The 22,142-nt window shown below is 46.6% G+C and overlaps 1 protein-coding gene across 1 annotated transcript in view; it reads left to right on the top strand.

Annotated features, from left to right (window-relative positions):
* The window catches only part of LOC311117816 (phospholipid phosphatase-related protein type 1), a 76,993-nt gene extending 56,162 nt beyond the window's left edge, over nucleotides 1–20,831 (top strand). The window contains exon 7 of the mRNA XM_084192724.1: nucleotides 20,009–20,831. Within this exon, the coding sequence (XP_084048850.1) occupies nucleotides 20,009–20,041 (33 nt within the window). The 3' untranslated portion in view covers nucleotides 20,042–20,831. The remainder of the gene's footprint in view (nucleotides 1–20,008) is intronic.
* The last annotated feature ends 1,311 nt before the right edge of the window (nucleotides 20,832–22,142 follow it).

The following is a 22,142-nucleotide window of genomic DNA, read 5'->3' as shown; positions in this document are numbered from 1 at the left end:
CTACTGTATTGAGGCCATCACCTACTTTACTATTCAGCTACTGTACTGAGGCCATCACCTACTTTACTATTACTATTCAGCTACTGTACTGAGGCCATCACCTACTTTACTATTCAGCTACTGTACTGAGGCCATCACCTACTTTACTATTCAGCTACTGTACTGAGGCCATCACCTACTTTACTATTCAGCTACTGTACTGAGGCCATCACCTACTTTACTATTACTATTCAGCTACTGTACTGAGGCCATCACCTACTTTACTATTCAGCTACTGTACTGAGGCCATCACCTACTTTACTATTACTATTCAGCTACTGTACTGAGGTCATCACCTACTTTACTATTCAGCTACTGTACTGAGGTCATCACCTACTTTACTATTCAGCTACTGTACTGAGGCCATCACCTACTTTACTATTACTATTCAGCTACTGTACTGAGGTCATCACCTACTTTACTATTACTATTCAGCTACTGTACTGAGGTCATCACCTACTTTACTATTCAGCTACTGTACTGAGGCCATCACCTACTTTACTATTCAGCTACTGTACTGAGGTCATCACCTACTTTACTATTCAGCTACTGTACTGAGGCCATCACCTACTTTACTATTCAGCTACTGTACTGAGGTCATCACCTACTTTACTATTCAGCTACTGTACTGAGGTCATCACCTACTTTACTATTCAGCTACTGTACTGAGGTCATCACCTACTTTACTATTCAGCTACTGTACTGAGGCCATCACCTACTTTACTATTACTATTCAGCTACTGTACTGAGGTCAGCACCTACTTTACTATTCAGCTACTGTACTGAGGCCATCACCTACTTTACTATTCAGCTACTGTACTGAGGCCATCACCTACTTTACTATTCAGCTACTGTACTGAGGCCATCACCTACTTTACTATTCAGCTACTGTACTGAGGCCATCACCTACTTTACTATTCAGCTACTGTACTGAGGTCATCACCTACTTTACTATTCAGCTACTGTACTGAGGTCATCACCTACTTTACTATTCAGCTACTGTACTGAGGCCATCACCTACTTTACTATTCAGCTACTGTATTGAGGCCATCACCTACTTTACTATTCAGCTACTGTACTGAGGCCATCACCTACTTTACTATTCAGCTACTGTACTGAGGCCATCACCTACTTTACTATTCAGCTACTGTACTGAGGCCATCACCTACTTTACTATTACTATTCAGCTACTGTACTGAGGCCATCACCTACTTTACTATTCAGCTACTGTACTGAGGCCATCACCTACTTTACTATTCAGCTACTGTACTGAGGCCATCACCTACTTTACTATTACTATTCAGCTACTGTACTGAGGTCATCACCTACTTTACTATTACTATTCAGCTACTGTACCGAGGTCATCACCTACTTTACTATTCAGCTACTGTACTGAGGCCATCACCTACTTTACTATTCAGCTACTGTACTGAGGTCATCACCTACTTTACTATTCAGCTACTGTACTGAGGCCATCACCTACTTTACTATTCAGCTACTGTACTGAGGCCATCACCTACTTTACTATTCAGCTACTGTACTGAGGCCATCACCTACTTTACTATTCAGCTACTGTACTGAGGCCATCACCTACTTTACTATTCAGCTACTGTACTGAGGTCATCACCTACTTTACTATTCAGCTACTGTATTGAGGCCATCACCTACTTTACTATTTCTATTCAGCTACTGTACTGAGGTCATCACCTACTTTACTATTCAGCTACTGTATTGAGGCCATCACCTACTTTACTATTCAGCTACTGTACTGAGGCCATCACCTACTTTACTATTCAGCTACTGTACTGAGGCCATCACCTACTTTACTATTCAGCTACTGTACTGAGGTCATCACCTACTTTACTATTCAGCTACTGTACTGAGGCCATCACCTACTTTACTATTCAGCTACTGTATTGAGGCCATCACCTACTTTACTATTACTATTCAGCTACTGTACTGAGGTCATCACCTACTTTACTATTCAGCTACTGTACTGAGGCCATCACCTACTTTACTATTCAGCTACTGTACTGAGGCCATCACCTACTTTACTATTCAGCTACTGTACTGAGGCCATCACCTACTTTACTATTACTATTCAGCTACTGTACTGAGGCCATCACCTACTTTACTATTCAGCTACTGTACTGAGGTCATCACCTACTTTACTATTACTATTCAGCTACTGTACTGAGGTCATCACCTACTTTACTATTACTATTCAGCTACTGTACTGAGGTCATCACCTACTTTACTATTACTATTCAGCTACTGTACTGAGGTCATCACCTACTTTACTATTCAGCTACTGTACTGAGGTCATCACCTACTTTACTATTCAGCTACTGTACTGAGGCCATCACCTACTTTACTATTCAGCTACTGTACTGAGGCCATCACCTACTTTACTATTCAGCTACTGTACTGAGGCCATCACCTACTTTACTATTCAGCTACTGTACTGAGGCCATCACCTGCTTTACTGTTCAGCTACTGTACTGAGGTCATGACCTACTTTACTAATCAGCTACTGTACTGAGGCCATAACCTACTTTACTATTCAGCTACTGTACTGAGGCCATCACCTACTTTACTATTCAGCTACTGTACTGAGGCCATCACCTACTTTACTATTACTATTCAGCTACTGTACTGAGGTCATCACCTACTTTACTATTCAGCTACTGTACTGAGGTCATCACCTACTTTACTATTCAGCTACTGTACTGAGGCCATCACCTACTTTACTATTCAGCTACTGTACTGAGGCCATCACCTACTTTACTATTCAGCTACTGTACTGAGGTCATCACCTACTTTACTATTCAGCTACTGTACTGAGGTCATCACCTACTTTACTATTCAGCTACTGTACTGAGGCCATCACCTACTTTACTATTACTATTCAGCTACTGTACTGAGGTCATCACCTACTTTACTATTCAGCTACTGTACTGAGGCCATCACCTACTTTACTATTACTATTCAGCTACTGTACTGAGGCCATCACCTACTTTACTATTCAGCTACTGTACTGAGGTCATCACCTGCTTTACTATTCAGCTGAGACTGTATCAGTGTGTTTTGATGCGTTGTTGTGTGTTCATCCTCCAGTCTTAATGTGTATTGATGAGTCCTGTACAGCTGCCTCCTCAGCAGTCTGTCTGTCTCTCTCTGGGGGAATTTGGTTGTAAATGTATGAACTACATGCCATGTTTATGTATGTATCAACAGGATTCTGATCAGTGCACTACGTTGGTCCCTGCATACATCATGAATGCTTCCCAAATGGCACCCTATTCCCTACCTAGTGCACTACTTTTGACCAGAGCCCTATTGGGAATAGGGTGTCTTTTGGGACTCTGCCTCACACTGGTCCTTTCCTCTGGCTTAAAGACTAAAAAGGAGAACCTATTGAGTTTTCTGAAATGAAACAAATTTCTGGCAGACATTTTTACAATGTAAGTTTACTTTTAATCCATCTATCTGCATATTTCAAGACATGGCTTGTAAGGGGAGATACCCAATGGGTTGGACAATATTATTTTCATCTCATATTGAAGAAGCTATTACTTACACTGAACAAAAATATAAACACAACATGTGAAGTGTTTCATGAGCTGAAATAAATTATCCCAGAAATGTTCCATACGCACAAAAAGCTTATTTCTCTTTAATTTTGTGCACACGTTTGTTTACATCCCTGTTAGTGAGCATTTCCCCTTTGCCAAGATAATCCATCCACTATTAAACAGCATGATCATTACACAGGTGCACCTTGTGCTGGGGACAATAAAAAGGCCACTCTAAAATGTGCTGTTTTTTCACACAACACAATGCCACAGATGTCTCAAGTTTTGAGGGAGCGTGCAATTGGCATGCTGCCTGCAGGAATGTCCACCAGAGCTGTTGCCAGAGAATTTAATATTAATTTCTCTACAATAAGCTGCCTCAAATGTCGTTTTAGAGGATTTGGCAGTACGTCCAACTGGCCTCACAACCGCAGACCATGTGTTTGGTGTTGTGTGGGCGAGCGGTTTGCTGATGTCAACGTTGTGAACAGAGTGCCCCATGGTGGCGGTGGGGTTATGGTATGGACAGGCATAAGCTACGGACAACAAACATAATTGCATTTTATCAATGGCAATTTTAATGTAAAAAAATACCGTGATGAGATCCTGAGGCCCATTGTGAGACTCATTTTTTAAAGGTATCTGTGACCAACAGATGAATATCTGTATCCCCAGTCATGTGAAATCCATAGATTAGGGCCTAATGAATTTATTTCAATTGACTACTTTCCTCATATGAACTGTAACTCAGTAAAATCGTAGAAATCTCCTCCCGTTGCTCCGCTCTGATTCGCCGGTCAGAGGGCCAGATTGGGACTTTGGTCAGGACACCGGGGTTAACACCCCTACTCTTACAATAAGAGCCATGGGGTCTTCAGTGACCACAGAGAGTCAGGACACCCGTTTATCGTCCCATCCGAAAGACGGCACCCTACACAGGGCAATGTCCCCAATCACTGCCCTGGGGTATTATTTTGTTATTTTTTGACCAGAGGAAAGACCACCTCCTACTGGCCCTCCAACACCACTTCCCACAGCATCTGGTCTCCCATCCAGGGAATGACCAGGACAAACACTGCTTAGCTTCAGAGGCAAGCCAGCAGTGGGATATCAAGTTAGTTGACCATCTCAGTTTCTACTTTTGATGTACAGTACCAGTCAAAAGTTTGGACACACCTACTCATTCAAGGATTTTTCTTATTTTTTAAAAACTATTTTCTACATTGTAGAATACTAGTGAAGACATCAAAACTATGAAATAACACATATGAAATCATCTAGAAACCAAAAAAGGGTTAAATTCTTCAAAGTAGCCACCCTTTGCCTTGATGACAGCTTTGCACACGCTTGGCATTCTGTCAACCAGCTTCACCTGGAATGCTTTTCCAACAGTCTTGTTGGCTGCTTTCCTTCACTCTGCGGTCCATCTCATTCCAAACCATCTCAATCGGGTTGAGGTCGGGTGATTGTGGAGGCCAGGTCATCTGATGCAGCACTCCATCACTCTCCTTCTTGGTCAAATAGCCCTTACACAGCCTGGAGGTTTGTTGGGTCATTGTCCTGTTGAAAAACAAATGATAGTCCCACTAAGCACAAACCTGATGGGATGGCAAATCGCTGCAGAATGCTCTGGTAGCCATGCTGGTTAAGTGTGCCTTGAATTCTAAATAAATCACAGACAGTGTCACCAGCAAAGCAACCCCACACCATCACACCTCCTCCTCCATGCTTCACGGTGGGAACCACACATGCGCAGATCATTTATTTGGGCTGCAATTTCTGAGGCTGGTAACTTTCTAATGAACATATCCTCTGCAGCAGAGGTAACTCTGGGTCTTCCTTTCCTGTGGCGGTCCTCATGAGAGCCAGTTTCATCATAGCGCTTGATGGTTTTTGCGACTGCACTTGAAGAAACTTTCAAAGTTCTTGACATTTTCCTCATTGACTGACCTTCATGTCTTAAAGTAATGATGGACTGTCGTTTCTCTTTGCTTATTTGAGTAGTTCTTGCCATAATATGGGCTCCCGAGTGGCACAGCAGTCTAAGGCACTGCATCTCAGTGCTTGAGGCGTCACTACAGACCCCCTGGTTCGATTCCAGGCTGTATCACAACCGGCCGTGATTGGGAGTCCCATAGGGCGGCGCACAATTGGCCCAGCGTCGTCCGGATTTGGCCGGTGTAGGCCGTCATTGTAAATAAGAATTTGTTCTTAACTGACTTGCCTAGTTAAATAAAGGTTAAATAAAATCAAATAAAATCAAATATGGACTTGGTCTTTTACTAAATAGGGCTATCTTCTGTATACCCCCCTACCTTGTCACAACACAACTGATTGGCTTAAATGCATTAAGAAGGAAAGAAATTCCACAAATTAACTTTTAAGAAGGCACACCTGTTAATTGAAATGCATTCCAGGTGACTACCTCATGAAGCTGGTTGAGAGAATGCCAAGAGTGTGCAAAGCTGTCATCAAGGCAAAGGGTGGCTACATTGAACACTTTTTTTATTACTAAATGATTCCATATGTGTTATTTCATAGTTTTGTTGTCTTCACTATTATTCTATAATATAGAAAATAGTACACAATAAAATAAAACCCTTGAATGAGTAGGTGTGTCCAAACTTTTGACTGGTACTGTAGGTAGTAGTAATAGGAGCAATCCAGGCTCTGGAGACAGCCCTACTGACAGACAGCAGACTAGCAGAGGAGAATGGAGACAGCCCTACTGACAGACAGCAGACTAGCAGAGGAGAATGGAGACAGCCCTACTGACAGACAGCAGACTAGCAGAGGAGAATGGAGACAGCCCTACTGACAGACAGCAGACTAGCAGAGGAGAATGGAGACAGCCCTACTGACAGACAGCAGACTAGCAGAGGAGAATGGAGACAGCCCTACTGACAGACAGCAGACTAGCAGAGGAGAATGGAGACAGCCCTACTGACAGACAGCAGACTAGCAGAGGAGAATGGAGACAGCCCTACTGACAGACAGCAGACTAGCAGAGGAGAATGGAGACAGCCCTACTGACAGACAGCAGACTATCAGAGGAGAATGGAGACAGCCCTACTGACAGACAGCAGACTAGCAGAGGAGAATGGAGACAGCCCTACTGACAGACAGCAGACTAGCAGAGGAGAATGGAGACAGCCCTACTGACAGACAGCAGACTAGCAGAGGAGAATGGAGACAGCCCTACTGACAGACAGCAGACTAGCAGAGGAGAATGGAGACAGCCCTACTGACAGACAGCAGACTAGCAGAGGAGAATGGAGACAGCCCTACTGACAGACAGCAGACTAGCAGAGGAGAATGGAGACAGCCCTACTGACAGACAGCAGACTAGCAGAGGAGAATGGAGACAGCCCTACTGACAGACAGCAGACTAGCAGAGGAGAATGGAGACAGCCCTACTGACAGACAGCAGACTAGCAGAGGAGAATGGAGACAGCCCTACTGACAGACAGCAGACTAGCAGAGGAGAATGGAGACAGCCCTACTGACAGACAGCAGACTAGCAGAGGAGAATGGAGACAGCCCTACTGACAGACAGCAGACTAGCAGAGGAGAATGGAGACAGCCCTACTGACAGACAGCAGACTAGCAGAGGAGAATGGAGACAGCCCTACTGACAGACAGCAGACTAGCAGAGGAGAATGGAGACAGCCCTACTGACAGACAGCAGACTAGCAGAGGAGAATGGAGACTGCCCTACTGACAGACAGCAGACTAGCAGAGGAGAATGGAGACAGCCCTACTGACAGACAGCAGAGGAGAATGGAGACAGCCCTACTGACAGACAGCAGACTAGCAGAGGAGAATGGAGACAGCCCTACTGACAGACAGCAGACTAGCAGAGGAGAATGGAGACAGCCCTACTGACAGACCGCAGACTAGCAGAGGAGAATGGAGACAGCCCTACTGACAGACAGCAGACTAGCAGAGGAGAATGGAGACAGCCCTACTGACAGACAGCAGACTAGCAGAGGAGAATGGAGACAGCCCTACTGACAGACAGCAGACTAGCAGAGGAGAATGGAGACAGCCCTACTGACAGACAGCAGACTAGCAGAGGAGAATGGAGACAGCCCTACTGACAGACAGCAGACTAGCAGAGGAGAATGGAGACAGCCCTACTGACAGACAGCAGACTAGCAGAGGAGAATGGAGACAGCCCTACTGACAGACAGCAGACTAGCAGAGGAGAATGGAGACAGCCCTACTGACAGACAGCAGACTAGCAGAGGAGAATGGAGACAGCCCTACTGACAGACAGCAGACTAGCAGAGGAGAATGGAGACAGCCCTACTGACAGACAGCAGACTAGCAGAGGAGAATGGGGACAGCCCTACTGACAGACAGCAGACTAGCAGAGGAGAATGGAGACAGCCCTACTGACAGACAGCAGACTAGCAGAGGAGAATGGAGACAGCCCTACTGACAGACAGCAGACTAGCAGAGGAGAATGGAGACAGCCCTACTGACAGACAGCAGACTAGCAGAGGAGAATGGAGACAGCCCTACTGACAGACAGCAGACTAGCAGAGGAGAATGGAGACAGCCCTACTGACAGACAGCAGACTAGCAGAGGAGAATGGAGACAGCCCTACTGACAGACAGCAGACTAGCAGAGGAGAATGGAGACAGCCCTACTGACAGACAGCAGAGGAGAATGGAGACAGCCCTACTGACAGACAGCAGACTAGCAGAGGAGAATGGAGACAGCCCTACTGACAGACAGCATAGGAGAATGGAGACAGCCCTACTGACAGACAGCAGACTAGCAGAGGAGAATGGAGACAGCCCTACTGACAGACAGCAGACTAGCAGAGGAGAATGGAGATAGCCCTACTGACAGACAGCAGACTAGCAGAGGAGAATGGAGACAGCCCTACTGACAGACAGCAGACTAGCAGAGGAGAATGGAGACAGCCCTACTGACAGACAGCAGACTAGCAGAGGAGAATGGAGACAGCCCTACTGACAGACAGCAGACTAGCAGAGGAGAATGGAGACAGCCCTACTGACAGACAGCAGACTAGCAGAGGAGAATGGAGACAGCCCTACTGACAGACAGCAGACTAGCAGAGGAGAATGGAGACAGCCCTATTGACAGACAGCAGACTAGCAGAGGAGAATGGAGACAGCCCTACTGACAGACAGCAGACTAGCAGAGGAGAATGGAGACAGCCCTACTGACAGACAGCAGACTAGCAGAGGAGAATGGAGACAGCCCTACTGACAGACAGCAGACTAGCAGAGGAGAATGGAGACAGCCCTACTGACAGACAGCAGACTAGCAGAGGAGAATGGAGACAGCCCTACTGACAGACAGCAGACTAGCAGAGGAGAATGGAGACAGCCCTACTGACAGACAGCAGACTAGCAGAGGAGAATGGAGACAGCCCTACTGACAGACAGCAGACTAGCAGAGGAGAATGGAGACAGCCCTACTGACAGACAGCAGACTAGCAGAGGAGAATGGAGACAGCCCTACTGACAGACAGCAGACTAGCAGAGGAGAATGGAGACAGCCCTACTGACAGACAGCAGACTAGCAGAGGAGAATGGAGACAGCCCTACTGACAGACAGCAGACTAGCAGAGGAGAATGGAGACAGCCCTACTGACAGACAGCAGACTAGCAGAGGAGAATGGAGACAGCCCTACTGACAGACAGCAGACTAGCAGAGGAGAATGGAGACAGCCCTACTGACAGACAGCAGACTAGCAGAGGAGAATGGAGACAGCCCTACTGACAGACAGCAGACTAGCAGAGGAGAATGGAGACAGCCCTACTGACAGACAGCAGAGGAGAATGGAGACAGCCCTACTGACAGACAACAGACTAGCAGAGGAGAATGGAGACAGCCCTACTGACAGACAGCAGACTAGCAGAGGAGAATGGAGACAGCCCTACTGACAGACCGCAGACTAGCAGAGGAGAATGGAGACAGCCCTACTGACAGACAGCAGACTAGCAGAGGAGAATTGAGACAGCCCTACTGACAGACAGCAGACTAGCAGAGGAGAATGGAGACAGCCCTACTGACAGACAGCAGACTAGCAGAGGAGAATGGAGACAGCCCTACTGACAGACAGCAGACTAGCAGAGGAGAATGGAGACAGCCCTACTGACAGACAGCAGACTAGCAGAGGAGAATGGAGACAGCCCTACTGACAGACAGCAGACTAGCAGAGGAGAATGGAGACAGCCCTACTGACAGACAGCAGACTAGCAGAGGAGAATGGAGACAGCCCTACTGACAGACAGCAGACTAGCAGAGGAGAATGGAGACAGCCCTACTGACAGACAGCAGACTAGCAGAGGAGAATGGAGACAGCCCTACTGACAGACAGCAGACTAGCAGAGGAGAATGGGGACAGCCCTACTGACAGACAGCAGACTAGCAGAGGAGAATGGAGACAGCCCTACTGACAGACAGCAGACTAGCAGAGGAGAATGGAGACAGCCCTACTGACAGACAGCAGACTAGCAGAGGAGAATGGAGACAGCCCTACTGACAGACAGCAGACTAGCAGAGGAGAATGGAGACAGCCCTACAGACAGACAGCAGACTAGCAGAGGAGAATGGAGACAGCCCTACTGACAGACAGCAGACTAGCAGAGGAGAATGGAGACAGCCCTACTGACAGACAGCAGACTAGCAGAGGAGAATGGAGACAGCCCTACTGACAGACAGCAGACTAGCAGAGGAGAATGGAGACAGCCCTACTGACAGACAGCAGACTAGCAGAGGAGAATGGAGACAGCCCTACTGACAGACAGCAGACTAGCAGAGGAGAATGGAGACAGCCCTACTGACAGACAGCAGACTAGCAGAGGAGAATGGAGACAGCCCTACTGACAGACAGCAGACTAGCAGAGGAGAATGGAGACAGCCCTACTGACAGACAGCAGACTAGCAGAGGAGAATGGAGACAGCCCTACTGACAGACAGCAGACTAGCAGAGGAGAATGGAGACAGCCCTACTGACAGACAGCAGACTAGCAGAGGAGAATGGAGACAGCCCTACTGACAGACAGCAGAGGAGAATGGAGACAGCCCTACTGACAGACAGCAGACTAGCAGAGGAGAATGGAGACAGCCCTACTGACAGACAGCAGACTAGCAGAGGAGAATGGAGACAGCCCTACTGACAGACAGCAGACTAGCAGAGGAGAATGGAGACAGCCCTACTGACAGACAGCAGACTAGCAGAGGAGAATGGAGACAGCCCTACTGACAGACAGCAGACTAGCAGAGGAGAATGGAGACAGCCCTACTGACAGACAGCAGACTAGCAGAGGAGAATGGAGACAGCCCTACTGACAGACAGCAGACTAGCAGAGGAGAATGGAGACAGCCCTACTGACAGACAGCAGAGGAGAATGGAGACAGCCCTACTGACAGACAGCAGAGGAGAATGGAGACAGCCCTACTGACAGACAGCAGACTAGCAGAGGAGAATGGAGACAGCCCTACTGACAGACAGCAGACTAGCAGAGGAGAATGGAGACAGCCCTACTGACAGACAGCAGACTAGCAGAGGAGAATGGAGACAGCCCTACTGACAGACAGCAGACTAGCAGAGGAGAATGGAGACAGCCCTACTGACAGACAGCAGACTAGCAGAGGAGAATGGAGACAGCCCTACTGACAGACAGCAGAGGAGAATGGAGACAGCCCTACTGACAGACAGCAGACTAGCAGAGGAGAATGGAGACAGCCCTACTGACAGACAGCAGACTAGCAGAGGAGAATGGAGACAGCCCTACTGACAGACAGCAGACTAGCAGAGGAGAATGGAGACAGCCCTACTGACAGACAGCAGACTAGCAGAGGAGAATGGAGACAGCCCTATTGACAGACAGCAGACTAGCAGAGGAGAATGGAGACAGCCCTACTGACAGACAGCAGACTAGCAGAGGAGAATGGAGACAGCCCTACTGACAGACAGCAGACTAGCAGAGGAGAATGGAGACAGCCCTACTGACAGACAGCAGACTAGCAGAGGAGAATGGAGACAGCCCTACTGACAGACAGCAGACTAGCAGAGGAGAATGGAGACAGCCCTACTGACAGACAGCAGACTAGCAGAGGAGAATGGAGACAGCCCTACTGACAGACAGCAGAGGAGAATGGAGACAGCCCTACTGACAGACAGCAGACTAGCAGAGGAGAATGGAGACAGCCCTACTGACAGACAGCAGAGGAGAATGGAGACAGCCCTACTGACAGACAGCAGACTAGCAGAGGAGAATGGAGACAGCCCTACTGACAGACAGCAGACTAGCAGAGGAGAATGGAGACAGCCCTACTGACAGACAGCAGACTAGCAGAGGAGAATGGAGACAGCCCTACTGACAGACAGCAGACTAGCAGAGGAGAATGGAGACAGCCCTACTGACAGACAGCAGACTAGCAGAGGAGAATGGAGACAGCCCTACTGACAGACAGCAGACTAGCAGAGGAGAATGGAGACAGCCCTACTGACAGACAGCAGACTAGCAGAGGAGAATGGAGACAGCCCTACTGACAGACAGCAGACTAGCAGAGGAGAATGGAGACAGCCCTATTGACAGACAGCAGACTAGCAGAGGAGAATGGAGACAGCCCTACTGACAGACAGCAGACTAGCAGAGGAGAATGGAGACAGCCCTACTGACAGACAGCAGACTAGCAGAGGAGAATGGAGACAGCCCTACTGACAGACAGCAGACTAGCAGAGGAGAATGGAGACAGCCCTACTGACAGACAGCAGACTAGCAGAGGAGAATGGAGACAGCCCTACTGACAGACAGCAGACTAGCAGAGGAGAATGGAGACAGCCCTACTGACAGACAGCAGACTAGCAGAGGAGAATGGAGACAGCCCTACTGACAGACAGCAGACTAGCAGAGGAGAATGGAGACAGCCCTACTGACAGACAGCAGACTAGCAGAGGAGAATGGAGACAGCCCTACTGACAGACAGCAGACTAGCAGAGGAGAATGGAGACAGCCCTACTGACAGACAGCAGACTAGCAGAGGAGAATGGAGACAGCCCTACTGACAGACAGCAGACTAGCAGAGGAGAATGGAGACAGCCCTACTGACAGACAGCAGACTAGCAGAGGAGAATGGAGACAGCCCTACTGACAGACAGCAGACTAGCAGAGGAGAATGGAGACAGCCCTACTGACAGACAGCAGACTAGCAGAGGAGAATGGAGACAGCCCTACTGACAGACAGCAGACTAGCAGAGGAGAATGGAGACAGCCCTACTGACAGACAGCAGACTAGCAGAGGAGAATGGAGACAGCCCTACTGACAGACAGCAGAGGAGAATGGAGACAGCCCTACTGACAGACAGCAGACTAGCAGAGGAGAATGGAGACAGCCCTACTGACAGACAGCAGAGGAGAATGGAGACAGCCCTACTGACAGACAGCAGACTAGCAGAGGAGAATGGAGACAGCCCTACTGACAGACAGCAGACTAGCAGAGGAGAAGGGAGACAGCCCTACTGACAGACAGCAGACTAGCAGAGGAGAATGGAGACAGCCCTACTGACAGACAGCAGACTAGCAGAGGAGAATGGAGACAGCCCTACTGACAGACAGCAGACTAGCAGAGGAGAATGGAGACAGCCCTACTGACAGACAGCAGACTAGCAGAGGAGAATGGAGACAGCCCTACTGACAGACAGCAGACTAGCAGAGGAGAATGGAGACAGCCCTACTGACAGACAGCAGACTAGCAGAGGAGAATGGAGACAGCCCTACTGACAGACAGCAGACTAGCAGAGGAGAATGGAGACAGCCCTACTGACAGACAGCAGACTAGCAGAGGAGAATGGAGACAGCCCTACTGACAGACAGCAGACTAGCAGAGGAGAATGGAGACAGCCCTACTGACAGACAGCAGACTAGCAGAGGAGAATGGAGACAGCCCTACTGACAGACAGCAGACTAGCAGAGGAGAATGGAGACAGCCCTACTGACAGACAGCAGACTAGCAGAGGAGAATGGAGACAGCCCTACTGACAGACAGCAGACTAGCAGAGGAGAATGGAGACAGCCCTACTGACAGACAGCAGACTAGCAGAGGAGAATGGAGACAGCCCTACTGACAGACAGCAGACTAGCAGAGGAGAATGGAGACAGCCCTACTGACAGACAGCAGACTAGCAGAGGAGAATGGAGACAGCCCTACTGACAGACAGCAGACTAGCAGAGGAGAATGGAGACAGCCCTACTGACAGACAGCAGACTAGCAGAGGAGAATGGAGACAGCCCTACTGACAGACAGCAGACTAGCAGAGGAGAATGGAGACAGCCCTACTGACAGACAGCAGACTAGCAGAGGAGAATGGAGACAGCCCTACTGACAGACAGCAGACTAGCAGAGGAGAATGGAGACAGCCCTACTGACAGACAGCAGACTAGCAGAGGATAATGGAGACAGCCCTACTGACAGACAGCAGACTAGCAGAGGAGAATGGAGACAGCCCTACTGACAGACAGCAGACTAGCAGAGGAGAATGGAGACAGCCCTACTGACAGACAGCAGACTAGCAGAGGAGAATGGAGACAGCCCTACAGACAGACAGCAGACTAGCAGAGGAGAATGGAGACAGCCCTACTGACAGACAGCAGACTAGCAGAGGAGAATGGAGACAGCCCTACTGACAGACAGCAGACTAGCAGAGGAGAATGGAGACAGCCCTACTGACAGACAGCAGACTAGCAGAGGAGAATGGAGACAGCCCTACTGACAGACAGCAGACTAGCAGAGGAGAATGGAGACAGCCCTACTGACAGACAGCAGACTAGCAGAGGAGAATGGAGACAGCCCTACTGACAGACAGCAGACTAGCAGAGGAGAATGGAGACAGCCCTACTGACAGACAGCAGACTAGCAGAGGAGAATGGAGACAGCCCTACTGACAGACAGCAGACTAGCAGAGGAGAATGGAGACAGCCCTACTGACAGACAGCAGAGGAGAATGGAGACAGCCCTACTGACAGACAGCAGACTAGCAGAGGAGAATGGAGACAGCCCTACTGACAGACAGCAGGCGGTCATCCACAACAGCCTAATAACAACTCTTCAGGATGACCTCCAGGTCCTAAATGCATCAAGCCACTGCAGATGGCAGTTAACAGCTAGCTCAGGGGTGTCAAACTCATTTTGGTTCAGGGGCCACATACAGCGCAATCTGATCTCAAGTGGGCCGGGCCAGTAAAATAATAGCAAAATAACCTATAAATAACGTCAACTCCAAATCTTTACCTTTGTTTTTCAATATTATGCCTTAATTTATCATTTAGCCTACATATGTGCATTATAACTCACAGATCACAGTGGATCTACAAAGGCACAAAACATGTATTCACAGATAGGCCTATGGAACTGAAAAAATGGCATTTCACTTTGATTAAAACAACTTGTTTTATTAACTTATTAACTTAACTTATTTTAATGGACAGTATACATTCTGACCACCTGAACTGACTCACCACACTATGCACAAACTAAAGCTATGAAGAACGTTATCACAATGTTCATGGTCTTTAAATATTACATTACCACAGTAAATGTTATTTTTTCACAGAACTGTATTCTTCAGAGTGCAAAACGTCTCTTAAAGAGCATTACAAGTCTTACAATTAGACTTGACCTACTCGCTGTTTAACCCCCTCCCCTCTCTTTCTCTCACTGCGGCCTACCGGCTGCTCCTGAAACTTGGCATCTTTTAGCCTTCACGATTGCATCAATATCAGGTGTCAAATCCTGAGTAGCAGCCAATTTCATAATGTCATTTAAGTGCTTGTGTGTTAGCCTTGAGCGCAGCTTTGTTTTATTGATGTTCATTACAGAGAAAACCTGTTCACAAAGATAGGTAGTCCCAAACATGCATAAAACCTTTGCAGCCAGGGCTGTTAATTTGGGGCACCCTGGCAAGAGATACTGATAAAATGTGTCCAAGCCCACAGAGGCAAATTTGTCCTTCATACCTGAATCACACTGCAAGTCAATTATTTCGAGTTGGATGTCAGCGGGCAGATCAGAAGCCTTGACTGTGAATGGCGAGCAAAAAACGGCAAATTCTGTCTCAAGTTCACCGAAGACCTGAAACCGTCGCTCAAACTCCCGCAGCAATCCTGTAATCTTGTCTTTGTATTGAGTCATGTCAGCATTAAGTCCGGTCGCACGCACATCTCTTAGACAAGGGAAATGAGCGGTGTCACCGCTAGATAGTTGTGTCTCCCAGAGTGACAGTTTCAACTTGAATGCGCGTATGCTGTCATAATACTGAGTGACAACTTTTTTGCGGCCCTGCAACATTTTGTTAAGATTATTCAGGTGCTCTGTAATATCCACCAGAAAGGCAAGATCCTGCACCCATTCTGGGCATTTAAGTTCCTTCACTGGTTTGCCTTTTTTCTCCATGAACTGTTCAATTTGCTCTCGTAGCTCAAAGAAACGCTTCAGCACGGCACCTCGGCTTAATCACCGTACTTCAGTGTGGTATGGCAAGCCATGCGTAATGTCTTTATCACTGAGAAGACTGTCAAACTGACGGTGATTCAAACCTCTTGCTCGGATGAAATTAACAGTGCGGACAACCACCTCCATGACATGATCCATTTTTAATGATTTGCAACACAATGCTTCCTGGTGCAAAATACAGTGAAATGTCCAAAACTCTTGTCCTCCATTTGCGGCCTGTACTTTATCTCTGAATTTTGTCACAACGCCTGCTTTTCTCCCAATCATTGATGGCGCACCATCTGTAGCCAGGCTGACGGCACGGGACCAGTCCACTCCGACGAGAGAGCTCATAATGTCATCCGCTGTTGTAGTATCCGTCATAGGTACCAACCCAAGGAACTCCTCTGTGACTGTCAAAGTCGCATCAACACCACGAATGAAAATGGCCAGTTGAGCAACATCTGTAATATCAGTGCTCTCATCAATTGCAACCGAAAATGCAACAAATGACTTGACTTTGTGATTCATTTGGCTCTCCAAGTCTGCCGAGAGATCTGAAATTCTATCTGCGACAGTGTTTCTCGTTAGGCTAATGTTGGCAAAGGCCTGTCGCTTTTCAGGGCACACGATTTCTGCAGCCTTCAGCATGCATGTTTTCACGAACTCACCCTCAGAAAATGGCTTGGATCCTAACGCTATCTCATTAGCAATAAGGTAGCTAGCTTTCACCGCTGCATCACTGACCTCTCGGCTACGGGTAAAAACAGACTGCTGTTTCTTCAGACCCACTAACAATTCATTTATCTTCTCTATTCTCAGTTGTCCTCGCAAATGGTTGTATTTTTCACCATGATGAGTCTCATAGTGGCGCCGAATATTATATTCCTTGAGCACTGAAACTTGCTGATTACACACCAAGCACACAGATTTCCCATTCACTTCTGTGAATAAATATGAATCAGTCAATTTTTCTTGGAAAACTCTGCACTCTGTGTCAACTTTTCTCCTTTTTGACAAAGACATTTTGGTAATGTGGGTGCAACAGTGGGTAATTTTGACAACAAGAGCTTAATAACGATAAGGCAAGCTCGGCAGATGGCGCATTCTGGGCGCGTTGCTGTCACGTGCTGTTTATTTCAGGATCTCTCGTTATTTCAGTGCGACCTCTGCTGGACAAATTTGGAATATCTGTTCCTTAAAAAAAAAAAAAAAGTGGACGTCGTCTCGCGGGCCGGATTGAACCATCTGGCGGGCCGGTTCTGGCCCGCGGGCCGTATGATTGACATCCCTGAGCTAGCTAGTCACTAGGGTCAGTCTGAGGAAAGGCTGGGTCGTTTTGACGTTTTCTGCAGTAGGGTATTAGATGGAGACCAGTGGTGGAAAAAGTACACAATTATCATACTTGAGTAAAAGTAAAGATACCTCAATAGAAAATGACTTAAGTGAAAGTCACCCAATAAAATACTACTTGTGTAAAAGTCTGAGTATTTGGTTTTAAATATAATTAAGTATCAAAAGTAAATGTAATTGCTAAAATATACTTAAGTATCAAAAGTAAAAGTTTGAATAATTTCAAATTCCTTATATTAAGCAAACCAGACGGCACAATTTTCTTGTATTTTATTTATTTATGGATAGCCGGGGGCACACTCCAAAACTCAGACATAATTTACAAAGAAGCATTTGTGTTTAGTGAGTCCGCCAGATCAGAGGCAGTAGGGATGACCAGGGATGTTGATGACAGGATAGAGACAGCCCTACTGACAGACAGGATAGAGACAGCCCTACTGACAGACAGGATAGATACAGCCCTACTGACAGACAGGGTAGAGACAGCCCTACTGACAGACAGGGTAGAGACAGCCCTACTGACAGACAGGACAGATACAGCCCTACTGACAGACAGGGTAGAGACAGCCCTACTGACAGACAGGATAGAGACAGCCCTACTGACAGACAGGATAAAGACAGCCCTACTGACAGACAGGATAGAGACAGCCCTACTGACAGACAGGATAGAGACAGCCCTACTGACAGACAGGATAGAGACAGCCCTACTGACAGACAGGATAAAGACAGCCCTACTGACAGACAGGATAGAGACAGCCCTACTGACAGACAGGATAGAGACAGCCCTACTGACAGACAGGATAGAGACAGCCCTACTGACAGACAGGGTAGAGACAGCCCTAGAGACAGCCCTACTGACAGACAGGATAGAGACAGCCCTATTGACAGACAGGGTAGAGACAGCCCTACTGACAGACAGGGTAGAGACAGCTCTACTGACAGACAGGATAAAGACAGCCCTACTGACAGACAGGATAGAGACAGCCCTACTGACAGACAGGATAGAGACAGCCCTACTGACAGACAGGGTAGAGACAGCCCTACTGACAGACAGGATAGAGACAGCCCTAGAGACAGCCCTACTGACAGACAGGATAGAGACAGCCCTACTGACAGACAGGGTAGAGACAGCCCTACTGACAGACAGGATAGAGACAGCCCTACTGACAGACAGGATAGAGACAGCCCTAGAGACAGCCCTACTGACAGACAGGATAGAGACAGCCCTACTGACAGACAGGATAGAGACAGCCCTAGAGACAGCCCTACTGACAGACATGGTAGAGACAGCCCTACTGACAGACAGGGTAGAGACAGCCCTACTGACAGACAGGGTAGAGACAGCCCTACTGACAGACAGGGTAGAGACAGCCCTACTGACAGACAGGATAGAGACAGCCCTACTGACAGACAGGGTAGAGACAGCCCTACTGACAGACAGGATAGAGACAGCCCTACTGACAGACAGGGTAGAGACAGCCCTACTGACAGACAGGATAGAGACAGCCCTACTGACAGACAGGGTAGAGACAGCCCTACTGACAGACAGGGTAGAGACAGCCCTACTGACAGACAGGGTAGAGACAGCCCTACTGACAGACAGGGTAGAGACAGCCCTACTGACAGACAGGATAGAGACAGCCCTACTGACAGACAGCATAAAGACAGCAGTAGGGATTTGTAAACTCACTCCTCAGCTTGAAATGTCTCCACCCGTGCCATCGAATTGCTAGCTGGCTAATATGTTGTGAAGGGGGACGGTCACATTTGTTTGCAAAACAGGTCCCGAGATCCAGTCTCTGTGTGAGTGAGCTGGTAAGATAGGAAGAGTTACGTTTAAGCACAGTGGTGTCCGCCACGACAGCTAGCTAGCACTATGAAGCCGGACTGTGACATCAGCCGTTCTCTGTCAGGATCAACTGTCAATCACAGAAATGGATGCACTGATTGGTGGATCCATGAGGAAAAAATACATTTTTGCTCTTTGACTGACTGGGCAGTTAGTCTCCTGATTGATGAGTCACTGACGGGTAGTCAAGTGTAGGGGGAAGTTTGATAGGTAGAGGGTGTGGTTCCACGGGATGTGGAGGTCTTTCATTTCCTTTCCTCCTTCTCTTCACTGTGGGGGTCTTTCATTTCCTTTCCTCCTTCCTTTCCTCCTTCTCTTCACTGTGGGGGTCTTTCATTTCCTTTCCTCCTTCCTTCCTTCCTTCCTTCTCTTTACTGTGTGGGTCTTTCATTTCTTTGTCAGGATATATTTTCTCAGCTCTGGTTTTCTCAGGTTTAGGATGTGCATGAATATCACGTCCATTTGCTTTACCACTGTACAGGTAACTGCCAAAATAAAGGAAACACTTGAGTAAATCAGGGATACAAAGTATATTGAAAGCAGGTGTCTTCCAGAATCTTATTTTTGCTCAGCACTGGTTTTGTCAGGTTTGGGATATGCATACCACACTCGCTTGCTTTGCGTTTGCTGGACATCAACCACAGTATAAACCTACATTCTTAGTTTCTTAGAAAAATCTAATAAAACATTTTTTTCTTCTCTCTCTTCCAGAACCATTCGACATCGATGACTGAGGTCACATGACTAGCGGAGACTGAGGGGCAGCACCGGGTCACCTTTGCGTCTCCTCAACACAACTTCTAGGCACAATGATGTTTTTCTACTGTCATACTACTGTAAAAAAGGACAGTATTCTGGTGTAACTAGTTAGAGGCTGATGTTTTGTACATTTTGTATAAGAGAGTACGTGCTGTAGCCTCCCTAACTCTGAAGATGTTACTACTGGTAGGTCTGGTTGCAAAATAAGCAGCCGGGAATCCGGGAATCCTCCTGGGATTTCTGGAAAACCTGGGAACTTTGGGAACGTTTGCAACCCTGGTCTGAACTGAACTGTCTGTCTTACAGTCATTCCTCCTCTCTCTCTCTCATCATGTTCTACATCACAAAGGAAATCTAATATACAGTATCTAATGTTATTGAAATATTGATGTCGTTCTGTGGTATTTGTACAAATCCTTCGATCTATTCTGTTTATTGACTAAAGTCATATTTTTATTATTTTTGTTATCGCTGTATGAAATATTTTGTCAAATTCGTTGCCTGCTGTTTTTCAGGAATGTATTTGGTATTCATAATTTTTTTGTATAGGAAAAAAATTAAGTCTAATTGGATTGTGACTCGGTGTGGTAGTGTTTTCCTTCATGGCAGAATACAGAAGCTGCCATTCTTTCAGCATGGAAGTAAACAGTTGAACTGTTTGAATAGATCCCTATTTGTATAGTGTCTTTCTTTGAAAAAAAAAAAAAGATTAATTTAGAAATGCTGCATATATTTTTCTTGATTTGTGAACAAAATAAACAGTCCGTAGCAGAGTATTTATTGTGTGGGCTTTTTATTCCAAACCTCAACAGTCTAATCCTGAATGCTGATTGGTTAAAATGCCTATTTACTCTGTTCCATCTGACTGCCCAATCCACTTTCTCATCAGCCCAGCTTGATCTCCACTATAAAAATCACCTAGACATTATCTCACATTTCTTTTAGACTAACATTTAGTTTTCAACAGCTGAGATTTGTATAAAACTTGCTGTCTGTCGCTCCAACATTGTTTCAATGTTCAAATTCGATCTCCAGCTGTACCATAGTAATAAACGTGTCGAGAGTCGGGACGAGACAGAAAGGTGGGCAGCGTTTCTCAGCCAGTCGAAATCATGAATCAGCTGGCATCATTTTTATGGATATATATCAAGAAATGTCAATTGAAAAAAGGTAAAACGAAACGTGCGGCTAGTCGCTTTCTAGCTTCAGCTTGATGTGATGTTGGCTAGCTGTTTTAGAAACATTTAAAATAAGGGCTGTGTTTCATGTAGGCTTACCCAGGTGTGACGTTTTGATAACCGTGTAAAGCTCTCTCGGACAAGGTGACTTTTATCAATATATTCGACTCAATTTACTCTCAGATTCTCAAACGCTAATTCGCATCAAAGTAGACATCATGCAAAACTACAAATCCCTGCAAGCTCCTGCACATCGTCTCTAGCTGATACCTTTGCTAACAGGGATTGTGTCAATTTAAAACCTGCACAAGACAGTTCACAGAATTGTCCATTTAAAGAAATGTACCCAATTTATTCATTAATACATTTAGCAATAGAGTTTTTTTTTTTTTGGGGGGGGGGGGAATGGATCAGCTTAATATTGCAGATAGATTGTATCTTCTATCAATGTAATTGTCTGCATCACTTCCAATCCCCCATGTTTTTTTTAATATATGTATATACATACTCCCCTTTATTACTTTTCAACCCCACCATCCTTTCCCTACTTGGAGTAAATTAGTGAACAACAATGCCCAGGCCTCTACTTCTGGTCTATACTTACTATACTTACTATCTACACCTTATGGACAGAGTTAATTTTACAATAATTCTATTATATATATATATATATATATATATATATATATTTTTTTATTTTTTTTATTTTTTGCTCCTGAACTACTTCTACTCTCAACCTCTCCGATCATTTTGTCACGATCGTCGTAATGAAAGGACCAAGGCGCAGCGTGATATGCGTACATCTTTTAATTAGTACTTTAAACAATTCAACAAAACAACAAAACGAAACGTGAAGTCCTCGGTCATAAACACAAACCTACACGGAACAAGATCCCACAAATGACAAG

The sequence above is a fragment of the Coregonus lavaretus genome (genome assembly GCF_964263955.1).
Source record: "Coregonus lavaretus genome assembly, contig: HAP1_SCAFFOLD_204, whole genome shotgun sequence".
Lineage (NCBI taxonomy): Eukaryota > Metazoa > Chordata > Actinopteri > Salmoniformes > Salmonidae > Coregonus > Coregonus lavaretus.
This window is presented reverse-complemented; position numbering and strand designations above follow the sequence as displayed.